The sequence below is a fragment of the Sinocyclocheilus rhinocerous genome, unplaced genomic scaffold, assembly GCF_001515625.1.
Source record: "Sinocyclocheilus rhinocerous isolate Xijiao unplaced genomic scaffold, SAMN03320098_v1.1 scaffold359, whole genome shotgun sequence".
In the NCBI taxonomy this organism is placed as follows: Eukaryota; Metazoa; Chordata; class Actinopteri; order Cypriniformes; family Cyprinidae; genus Sinocyclocheilus; species Sinocyclocheilus rhinocerous.
In genome coordinates this window covers 377,172-389,333 of record NW_015652307.1, presented here as the reverse complement: position 1 = coordinate 389,333, position 12,162 = coordinate 377,172, and the positions used below count along the sequence as shown (strand labels likewise).

The 12,162-nt window shown below is 36.7% G+C and overlaps 1 protein-coding gene across 1 annotated transcript in view; it reads left to right on the top strand.

The window, feature by feature from the left end:
* Positions 1–520: 520 nt before the first annotated feature.
* The window catches only part of LOC107714754 (A-kinase anchor protein 9-like), a 138,161-nt gene continuing 126,519 nt past the window's right edge, over positions 521–12,162 (top strand). Inside the window, 1 exon segment of the mRNA XM_016520718.1 lies at positions 521–764. Within this exon segment, the coding sequence (XP_016376204.1) occupies positions 717–764 (48 nt within the window). The 5' untranslated portion in view covers positions 521–716.

The following is a 12,162-nucleotide window of genomic DNA, read 5'->3' as shown; positions in this document are numbered from 1 at the left end:
CTGGAAGTTTTGAACGTTTAGAGACCATCCAGAAATAACGCTTTCATAACGTAAAAGGAACGTTAGCAAAACGTTCTGGAACATATTTTGTTGGCTCAATTACTTGACTGACGCTTTTTAAAAAATATAGGATACAGATAAAGAGGTGATTACTGTGTTTAAAAGACTAACAGACCTCTTACTGTGTCTTTAATTATATATTTAATAAGATAACTGGACCACGATTGACAATATAATCTGAGGGTCACAACAATACCGGGCGATATATGCAAAATTCAATTCAGTATAATCATCATAGATCATAGATCATAAATACAGGACAATGTACAAAAATGTGTCGATCATATAGCTAATAAACAATTATCAATCATTTATATTTGCATGCTGCTGCACATATAACTGATATTGTTTGCGCAGCAATATTTGCAGGCAAATTCCACGCGTTCCATTTAAAGACTTTTGGCCCCGTCCGCCTTCCATATAAAGCGGCCGCGTGTGGGCCGTGCGCCGTGACGTCACCGCGCCGCGAGTCTCGTGTGTTTACGTGGAGAAACATGGCGGCGACGGTGTCAGCTAAACCACTGAAGTAAAACACTGAAGAAATCCCACAGATTTACCGTCTGAGCACATGTCAGCGCCCCGCGTTTAGCGCCAGGCGTGCGGCGCTTTTCTGACGCGCGTCTCTCCGTGTTTAAGCCGCAGGAACCGCGGAGACGATGGAAGACGAGGAGCGACAGAAGAAACTACAGGCCGGCAAAGCCAAGGTGAGATTTACCTCATATTTACCTTAATTTTACCTCAATTCCGTCATCACCTCAGAAAACAACTGACATTTGTGATTGCGCTCACATTTGGCTTATATTTACCTCAATGTTACCCCTCATTTACCTCAGAAAATAACTGACATCTGTGATTTCACTCACATTTGCATCATATTTATCTCATATTTAACTCAATTTTACTTCACTGCTGTGATTTACCTCAAAGAACCACTTACATCTGTGGTTTAACACGCATTTGCTTCATGTTTACTTACATTTTACCCCACATTTACCTTAGAAAATAACCAACATCTGTGGTTTAACGCACATTTACCTCATATTTACCTCTTTTTTTACCTCACTGTTGTAATTTACCTCACTGAAATCTGTGATTTCACTCACATTTTATATCCTATTTACCTTTTTACCTGACATTTAGCTTAGAAAATAACTGAGATATGAGCCAAACATGAGTTAAATCACATATCTCGGTTATTTTCTGATGTAAATGTAAAATATGAGGCAAATGTGAGCTAAATCAAATTTTACCTCACATTTACCTCCGAAAATAAGTGACACCTGTGATTTAACACGCATTTGCCTTATGTGATTTCACTCACATTTTATATCCTATTTACCTTTTTACCTGACATTTAGCTTAGAAAATAACTGAGATATGAGCCAAACATGAGTTAAATCACATATCTCGGTTATTTTCTGATGTAAATGTAAAATATGAGGCAAATGTGGGCATAAATCAAATTTTATCTCACATTTACATTAGAAAATAAGTGACACCTGTGATTTAACACGCATTTGCCTTATATTTATCTCATATTTACCTCTATTTTACCTCACTGCTGTCATTTACATCAAAGAACCACTTACATCTGTGTTATAACTCACATTAGCCTAATGTTTGCTTAAATTTTACCCCACATTTACCTCACAAAATAATTTTAATATGATTTAACTCACATTAGCCTCATGCTTACCTCAGAAAATAACTGACATTTGTGATTTTATTCATATTTACCTCAATTTTACCTCACATTTACCTCAGAAAATAAGTGACACCTGTGATTTAACACACATTTGCCTTATATTTATCTCATATTTACCTCAATTTTACCTCACATTTACCTCACAAAATAATTTTAATATGATTTAACTCACATTAGCCTCATGTTTACCTCAGAAAATAACTGACATTTGTGATTTTATTCACATTTTACATCCTAATGACCTTTTTTACCTCACAGTTGCCTAGAAATGATTGACATCTGTGATTTAAGTCACATTTGCCTCATATTTACCTGTATTTTACCTCACAGCTGTTATTTACCTCAGAATATAGTTCACGTGTGTAATTAACCTCGGTTTTTGCAACATATTTACCTTAAATCTGTTGATTTCAATGCTCTCGTTTACCTCCGAATGACCTTTTTCTGAGGTTTACCCTAAATTTACCTTCCTTTCTTCTGACACTTACCTCTATTTCATCTCACTGCTGTCATTTACCTCAGTGTATAACTGACATCTGTAATTTATGACTGATATTTACATACAGTATTTACCTTAAATTGACTTCAGTGCTGTCATTTATCTGAGGATTACCTTAAATTGACCTTCCTTTCTTCTGACATTTACCTCTTTGTAAATCATAGAGAATTAATTCCCTCACATTTACTTTAGAGAAAAACTCTCTCTTTATGAGTTTGTGTTGTTTGTTTTGAGTGCTTATGCATTTCGTGCTCTTTCTGTGCCTCTCTTATATTTTAATATATGAATACACCTGATTTATGGACAGATAAGGCCGTGTCGCTGTGAATCGGACTGCTCTTGCAGGTTGTTTAGTGCTGTTGAATGTAAAGACGGTCTGAGAACATGTGGATGGGCTTGTGAGACTGGATTTTCTAGCCATTGCTACACCGGATCTCTCTCATGCCTCACATTTCTGCAGATGAACAGATCTCTCTGCAGACTTCAGGTCACTATAACCTGCTGGAGCATGTCGAGAGCACAGAGACTGACTCATGATGTTAATGAAACAATACGATAATTGTAGTTAAGGCTGAAGTGTGCTATTAAGCACAACATGCACTGCAGCAGCTGCTTTTTATCAGGCAGTTTGCATTATATCTGAGACTGGCCATGTTGGTTTTTTAGGTTTATTATTGGTTCAAGCAATAGTTTATGGCCTCACATTCTTGTTCCTTAACACATTGGCCTCTTCAGGGCGTGATGATAACACAACCGTGTTATCTTATAAATAGACCGGTTCCTTTCTGGCCGAGTCTAAAAATACCCAGAGTCTGTAGGAGCGGTGAGATTGTGACCCCTCTGTGCTGGAGTGCTCCCTATGAAGTGAACACATGTGAACGAGGTCCCGTCTGTCTAATTCCCGCTGACAGGTTTTACACGACGAGCAAACCGACGGCCTCACAGATGTCGTTTAGATCTACTTGTTTGTCTCACCGTTTAATAGAGATATTTGGGAAAGCCTGCTTTGGTAAATGACTGAATTAAATATTAATGAGCAACTGAATTCTGTGAATAATTTTAAAGAGTAGTTTACCAAAAAATTAAAATTGGCTGAAAATGTGCTCATCTGAGATCAGGATGAGTTTGCATTTCTACAAACCTGATGAAGAAACAAACTCATCTACATTTTGGACGGCGTGAGGGTGAGGAAATATTCAGCAAATTTGAATTTTCCTTTTAAAATACCTTTAAAAATATTCACAGCATTCTGTTGCTCATTAATATTTAATTTAGTGCCACAATATTGTAAAAAATTAATCCCCTGTGGGCCTTTTTTGTCCAAGATAATCACTCATTTCTGGAACCGGGTTTACATCTGAAATTATTGGTGCTAAAACTATTGAATCAAACTAAATGTCATTGTAACATCCAACTTTAATTTCTCACACCTTCTCAGGTGAAAGTTGATGCCTGAGCTAGTCGATTAGTCCAAAAAAAATTCACAATAGCTTTGTAAATGTCAAGAGCCACTGAATAAAGACGTTTGTGATGGAACGAGATGATTCAGAATGATTCATAATTTATTTTGTAAACATTCAGAGTGAATGCGAACAGAAGCAGAAAAACTTGTTTCTTAAAAGTGTGCTGCTTTGAAGCAGAAATAAATCACTGCAGACTGATTGCGTGTTTTGTCCAGTAAAATATTAAAGCCTTTCTGTTTGTGATGGCTCTATTTTGGTGAGTTTTCTGTGATTGCCCAGTCATGTAAGCAATCTCTGTGTTTACTTCAGTTATCAATAGAAAACTCCTTAGTTTGACATTAATTCAGTTGATAGGTTTGCCATTACAAGTCAAAACTATTGTTTTGTCAGTAATGAAGAAAGGACAACCGAAGCATCATTTGCATTCCTGTCCTAAAGCATTAAAGCATTGTGCTTGCAACAGCAAGTTTCTGGGATCGATTCCCAGGGAATGCATGAACTGATCAAATGCATGTATTAAATGCAATGCAAGTGGCTTTGGATGAAAGCATCTGCAATGTAAAATGTAGTATGTGAGTTCATCAGGCTGAGTATTTGAGTGTTGCACAGCACTGTGACGTTACGTTTGCACAAGACCGATAAAGGGATTTTTGCATGTGCAGACTGGAGGCTTTGAAAAGATCTTGATTTCTAAACCGTTTCAGCACGGATGACCCATGAACCCTGAGCTCGTGTGTTTGGCGCATCATGTGCTGGCTCTGATCTGCTGTTTGTTTTGCCGCACCGAACAGTTGGTATTCAGAGCAGCTGTCGGCACACGCTGTTTTCATGCCAGTGTCATTAGTGAGCGCTAGGGATGCACCGAAATAAATTCTTGGCCGAAACTGAACAAAATGAAAGAATGGGCCGGTTTATCAAGGTTTTTTCCCCATGTATTTTGCCAATTTTTTTTCACCATTGCATAAATTAAATAGCCAAAATGTGCTTTTTACTGTTTTGTCTTGCTTTACAAAGAAAAAATCCAATTACAAAACAACAATTTAAAAATATTTAACACTGAACATTTTTTAACATTCTAGCACAGTGGTCGCCAACCCGTCGATCGCGATAAGCTCGACGAGAAAAGTTTCGATGGCAATGGCATTTTCTTCTCCGTATAAAGCGCGACTCTGCTTTGTTTACAGCGGTAACCAAGGAAACGCTATTGCGGTCGGTTCATAAGCAGTGTTGCCAAGTCCGCGGTTTTCCTGCAGAATTGGGCTACTTTAACACTGTTGCCGCGGGTTGTTGTTCATGTACGCGGGTTGAAGCAACCCCGATAACGTGATATTTAGCCCCTGGAATGCGAATTTTACTTGAAGATCCCCGGAAAAAACAGTTTTGTGAATTTAGTATGGTTAAAGTTTCGATGGCAATGGCATTTTCTTCTCCGTATAAAGCGCGGCTCTGCTTTGTTTACAGCGGTAACCAAGGAAACGCTATTGCGGTCGGTTCATAAGCAGTGTTGCCAAGTCCGCGGTTTTCCTGCAGAATTGGGCTACTTTAACACTGTTGCCGCGGGTTGTTGTTCATGTACGCGGGTTGAAGCAACCCCGATAACGTGATATTTAGCCCCTGGAATGCGAATTTTACTTGAAGATCCCCGCCGAAAAATGTGTATTTTACCCCCAAAATGCGATTTTTACAGGGGAACCCCCTCGAAATGTAGTGGTTGCCTCTAATTTCAAATGGCTAGATATTTTTGTTTAAAGCCAGTTTGTTTGTTATAAAGCAAATAGCCAATAAATAAATTTGCTTAAATATCAGAATCAGCCAATTTGCTAGTTAAAAAAGAAAGAAAGAAAGAAAAGAAAATCTGAATTCTGAATCAGCTATGATCGGTGCATCACTAATTAAAATACTAAGTAAAAGGCCTCAAATTTGAAGCACAATCAGGGATGTCTTTTTCTATCAATTCTTTAATAGGTAGATCTTGTCTTTCATAAAGTCAGGGATCTTGGGCCTAAAAAGGTTGGTGACCACTGATCTAGCAGACACTATACCAACAAAGCACAATTTAACTTAAAATTAATACGTTAGTAAAATAATATTTTTTTGGCCATCAAGACCCCCTTCTTGAATCAGGCATGTTTTTTTACTGTACAAATAAAAGCAGCCTTGCTGCGCAGAAGAGACTTCTTTTAAAACATTACAATATATTACAGATCCCAATTTGAACGCTATGTGTGAATGCTGTAATAAATGTATTAACAGAGCTGTTGTAATTATTATTATTATTGTCTTATTTTATTTTACAGAACAACTGTAAGATTACAACAATACTAACATTTATGAATGTTGATGGAGTTCTTGCTTTTTCTTATGCAATGCGTGTGAAAACATAACGTTCTGCAGTTTATTTACTAATTGTTTAAGGCCATTTTGTGATTTGATTTCGGTTGCTGAACATTCGGTGCATCCCTAGTGAGCGCTTCAGACGCTCTCAGGAACACGACTGGAGAACAGTCAGTGTCTTCTGGCATTGCAAAACGGAAACGCTGCATTAGTAAATAAGATGCAAGATTAGAATTATCTAGTGCATCATTGCATGCTCGAGTATTCCAAAGATGGGTGGTTTATTATTTCAGGATGAAGTGTGCATTCATGCTTGGTTCTTTTTTCCTTTTTTTTTGTTGGAGAGCGTTTGCTATTCCGAATGCAAGTCCGAAGTTGTTGCAGCAGTTTTTGCATGAACCTAAAAGTGAATTTAATAATGAAGTTTAAGGTAATGAGGTAATTTATCTAGATGGGTAATTTCATGTCAACTTAACCGGCTAAAAGTTTTGATTTTCTTTCTTGTGAAAGAAATAGATAAATGAAGCAGAAAGCCAAATATTAAATGTCATGGATTAATATTTACGGAGTAATCCACGATGCAGACTTTGGAAAAATTTTATTTTTTGGCACTCAAACACGTATGTCAGGGCTCTACGCTTTTCTTTTCTTTTTAGCGCTTGTGACTGATTTGATCACTGAATCATTCATTCAATTGATTCGTTCGAACGGCTGATTCATTCAGGAACGAAGTACGTGACTGTCTTTCTGAATGGGAAATTGAATCATTGACTCACTAGATTCGTTTAAAAACGCAGTTCATTCATAAACAAAACACCAGTGTTTGAATGGAGATGCGCAGCGGCTCAGCTGTTACTTGAAACTATTTTCGTTGTCGAAATAGAGCAAAATGCGACTGAAATGGTCGCACTGTAGAGCCCTGTATGTTCAATGCAATTGTTTTGATGGAGACAAACAAGACAACGTTGTTGTTCTTCACACGTTCCTCAATCAGCTGAATGCAAAGTGTCATTTGACCACAAAAAATCTGTACAATTAAAAAATTGACTTATGGAGCCTCATTGAAATCCCTTTATCTCTGGAAAGGAACCATATATTGCCTTAAAAATGAAGATGCCAAAAGAAAAGTTTGTTTAGAACCAACATATAAGAAGATATTAATATATCTTTAATATTTCTTGAGTTACCGGCATGCAAACTTTGGGAAAAAAACACAAAAACTGCTTTTTTCCCATTTTTGAACATACCATTGGCATATAATTCAACACAGATAGCTAAAGATTTTAATAATAGAGCTTCCAGTCTCTGGGTAGAAATAACATAATGATGCCATCGTTTCAAAGTCATTTTACCCTCCTGTAATTTGGCACTGAATCTCAGATGAAAAATGTCATTTTGACCTCCTTCTACAACATAATGGATTACTCGGTAAATATTCATCTAGTGCATTTAATATTTTGTCTTTCATCACGGTTTGTTTGTTTTTCTTTAGGAAAAAATATTAACAAAATCTAACATTTTAGTCAGGGAAGTTTCAGAAATATAGCTTGATCTGACACAGAATTACTCCAGATGCATGCATGCAAATTCAAGCTGAAAGTTAAGTTATCCGGAAATCAGACCATGACATATTCATTACCGTGATATATCGCATTACCGAATACCGGCACAAGTCTAACCGTGTCCAGTTGCCTGTTTAACTCGAGGTCCGTTCCATTCTGTAAAATCAATTGTTCCAACCCAGCGTGCAATGAAAGTGTTTTGTGCCTTCACCAGATCTGAGGGCCTTAATTTATATGCGTGTTGTTGATTGTAGGCTAAAAGCTCTGGTTAACAAGAGGTCAGGTCTTGAGTATTCAGACGTGCTCACAAACCCTTTGTTAATCCCGATCAATAGTCTGCTGGGATAATTGGCTTGGCCGATAAACGCAGTTAGTGCAATAAAACTAAAGCGGGCTGCATAATTAAATACCTCCTACACGCTCGGCCATCGTGATCTTAATTAACAGCAGCGCACGCTAACCAAATGATTGTGTGACCCTGTTCTGATGGTCGTTATCTGTTGTCAGTGATTGTTTGGCACGTGACTGATGATTCACGTCTTGGGTTTTTATGATAAAACGCTTCTAAGAACCCGAGTGTTTATCCCAGAATGATATATCGGCCGTTTCATTTAATATCAACTATGTTACCATTCAAATATTTGGGGCTGGTAAAAGATTGTGTTAATGTTTTTGAAAGAAATGCTCACCAAAGCTGAATTTATTGGATCAAAAAAATTGTAAAAACAGAATTTTTTTTTTTTTTTTTTTTTACAGTTAAACAATAACTGTTTTCTATTTGAATATCTGTTAGAATGTAATTGATTTTTGTGATCAAAGCTGAATTTTCAGTAGGGTTGCAAAAATGTGGAAAATTTCCAGTAAATTTTGGAAACTTTCCAGGATTTTTTTTGAATATTCCAGGGATTTTTGGAAAGTTTCCGGAAACTTACCGGAAATTTTCCACCCCTTTGCAACCCTAATTTTCAGCATCATTCCTCCAGTCTTCAGTGTCACATGATCTTCAGAAATCATAATAATATGCTGATTTGCTGCTCAAGAAACATTTCTGATTATCAATGTTGAAAACAGTTGTGCTGCACGATATTTTTGTGCCTAAATCTCAAGCCGCCGGATCTCGAGTTGGAACTCAAACTCAGCCCGTCAGACCTTAGCATTCTCCTCCGGATCCTGACAGACAGCCCAGCCAGCCAATGGCAAAGCCTAAAGGAGAAAGACAGCAACGAGTAGAGAGACAAAGAAACAAAGCATTAGCAAAAACTACCAATAACAAAAGGGAGAGGGGGGGGGAGCACTAAACGCTGTCACGTAACAAAACTGATACATTTTATTTTTCAGGATTCTTTGATGAATAAAAAGTTCAAAAGAACAGCATTTATTTGAAATAGAAGACATTTGTAACATTCTAAATGTCTTTACAGTTACTTTTAAACAATTTGATGTGTCCTTGAAGAAGAAAAGCCTTATTTTCTTTACTTTACTTCTTGTATTATCCTCATTTTGTGGATGCGGTTGGCATGGGGACAGCAGAAATGAGCAGAAATGAGCCGTTCAACACTAAAGTAACAGCAGACCTAGATTTGACCGAGTGCAGTCTTTCCAAATAGGCCAAACGGGTGTCAGCAGGGGACGCTCACCTCAGGGAGCTGATTAGATAACCCAGAGATTAATGCCAGCCTTTGTGGGGAAAAACAGATTACATTTAATTTCAAGCTGTGCAACTGCTTCTGTTCCGGCTCCTGCTGTTGCTTTCTCAGATTTTACTTTAGGACTCATATAAATGGCCGTTATATTGGGGACCGTACGAGTATCAGCCAGCGTTAACCTTGCTTTGAGCATTTTCTGAAATTGCAATTGGTCTGAAAAATGGAAGCAGGCCTTCGTTTTGTCTCTACGTGTTAATGCAATTTTTATTTTAAATGATGCAAAACAATAGATCTACATATGAAAGCCAGTTTCCGCCACTGAATAAAAAATAAAAAAAGGTAATTGCGACTTTTATCTCACAATTCTGACTCGACTCGAAATTGTGAGTTTACATATCGCAATTCTGATTTTTTTCCCCCCCAGAATTGCGTGATATATACTTGCAATTGAAAGAAAATAGTCAGTCTTTTTTTCCCCTCAGAATTGGACTGTATAACTCGTAATTGCGAGTTTATATCTTACAATTCTGAGAAAAAAGTCAGAATTGCAAGAATAAAGTCAGAATTGTGAGACAAAAGTCAGACTTGCGAGATATAAACTTGCAATTTTGAAAAAAGTCAGACTTGTGAGATATAAATTTGCAATTGCGAAAAAAGTCAGACTTGCGAGATATAAACTTGCAATTTTGAAAAAAGTCAGACTTGTGAGATATAAACTCGCAATAGGTTAGGCTAAATAATGTTTAGTTTACTGCACAGACTGATCGTTTCACTTCATAAGACCTCTGTGTATCATCAGGAGCAATCAGTATTAATTATCTGTTGCCTGGTATGTTTTTTTTGACAGTAAGTGACAGTAGCTGTTGACTTGCGTTTTATGAATCACCAAGGACCACGATTTCAGCTAAAAAATCTTCTTTAGGTTCTACTGAAGAAAAGAGTCTCTATATCTTGGAGTATTTTTTTTTTTGTGTGTGAAATCTATCTTTAAACAAACTTTTTTTTTTTTCTTCAGAGAACAAGTCAAGTGATCACTTTTGTGCTCTGTTGTCATTCAGCCGAGGTCCATAAATCCTGTGAACATTAATGTAGATCCTGACAGACAGCCCAGCCAGCCAATGGCAAAGCCTAAAGGAGAAAGACAGCAACGAGTAGAGAGACAAAGAAACAAAGCATTAGCAAAAACTACCAATAACAAAAGGGAGAGGGGGGGGGAGCACTAAACGCTGTCACGTAACAAAACTGATACATTTTATTTTTCAGGATTCTTTGATGAATAAAAAGTTCAAAAGAACAGCATTTATTTGAAATAGAAGACATTTGTAACATTCTAAATGTCTTTACAGTTACTTTTAAACAATTTGATGTGTCCTTGAAGAAGAAAAGCCTTATTTTCTTTACTTTACTTCTTGTATTATCCTCATTTTGTGGATGCGGTTGGCATGGGGACAGCAGAAATGAGCAGAAATGAGCCGTTCAACACTAAAGTAACAGCAGACCTAGATTTGACCGAGTGCAGTCTTTCCAAATAGGCCAAACGGGTGTCAGCAGGGGACGCTCACCTCAGGGAGCTGATTAGATAACCCAGAGATTAATGCCAGCCTTTGTGGGGAAAAACAGATTACATTTAATTTCAAGCTGTGCAACTGCTTCTGTTCCGGCTCCTGCTGTTGCTTTCTCAGATTTTACTTTAGGACTCATATAAATGGCCGTTATATTGGGGACCGTACGAGTATCAGCCAGCGTTAACCTTGCTTTGAGCATTTTCTGAAATTGCAATTGGTCTGAAAAATGGAAGCAGGCCTTCGTTTTGTCTCTACGTGTTAATGCAATTTTTATTTTAAATGATGCAAAACAATAGATCTACATATGAAAGCCTGTTTCCGCCACTGAATAAAAAATAAAAAAAGGTAATTGCGACTTTTATCTCACAATTCTGACTTGACTCGAAATTGTGAGTTTACATATCGCAATTCTGATTTTTTTCCCCCCCAGAATTGCGTGATATATACTTGCAATTGAAAGAAAATAGTCAGTCTTTTTTTCCCCTCAGAATTGGACTGTATAACTCGTAATTGCGAGTTTATATCTTACAATTCTGAGAAAAAAGTCAGAATTGCAAGAATAAAGTCAGAATTGTGAGACAAAAGTCAGACTTGCGAGATATAAACTTGCAATTTTGAAAAAAGTCAGACTTGTGAGATATAAACTTGCAATTTAGAAAAAAGTCAGACTTGCGAGATATAAACTTGCAATTTTGAAAAAAGTCAGACTTGTGAGATATAAACTTGCAATTTAGAAAAAAGTCAGACTTGCGAGATATAAACTTGCAATTTTGAAAAAAGTCAGACTTGTGAGATATAAACTTGCAATTTAGAAAAAAGTCAGACTTGCGAGATATAAACTTGCAATTTTGAAAAAAGTCAGACTTGTGAGATATAAACTTGCAATTTAGAAAAAAGTCAGACTTGCGAGATATAAACTTGCAATTTTGAAAAAAGTCAGACTTGTGAGATATAAACTTGCAATTTAGAAAAAAGTCAGACTTGCGAGATATAAACTTGCAATTTTGAAAAAAGTCAGACTTGTGAGATATAAACTTGCAATTTAGAAAAAAGTCAGACTTGCGAGATATAAACTTGCAATTTTGAAAAAAGTCAGACTTGTGAGATATAAACTTGCAATTTAGAAAAAAGTCAGACTTGCGAGATATAAACTTGCAATTTTGAAAAAAGTCAGACTTGTGAGATATAAACTTGCAATTTAGAAAAAAGTCAGACTTGCGAGATATAAACTTGCAATTTTGAAAAAAGTCAGAATTGCGAGATACAAACTTGCAATTGCGAAAAAAGTCAGAATTGCGAGATATAAACTTGCAATTTTGAAAAAAGTC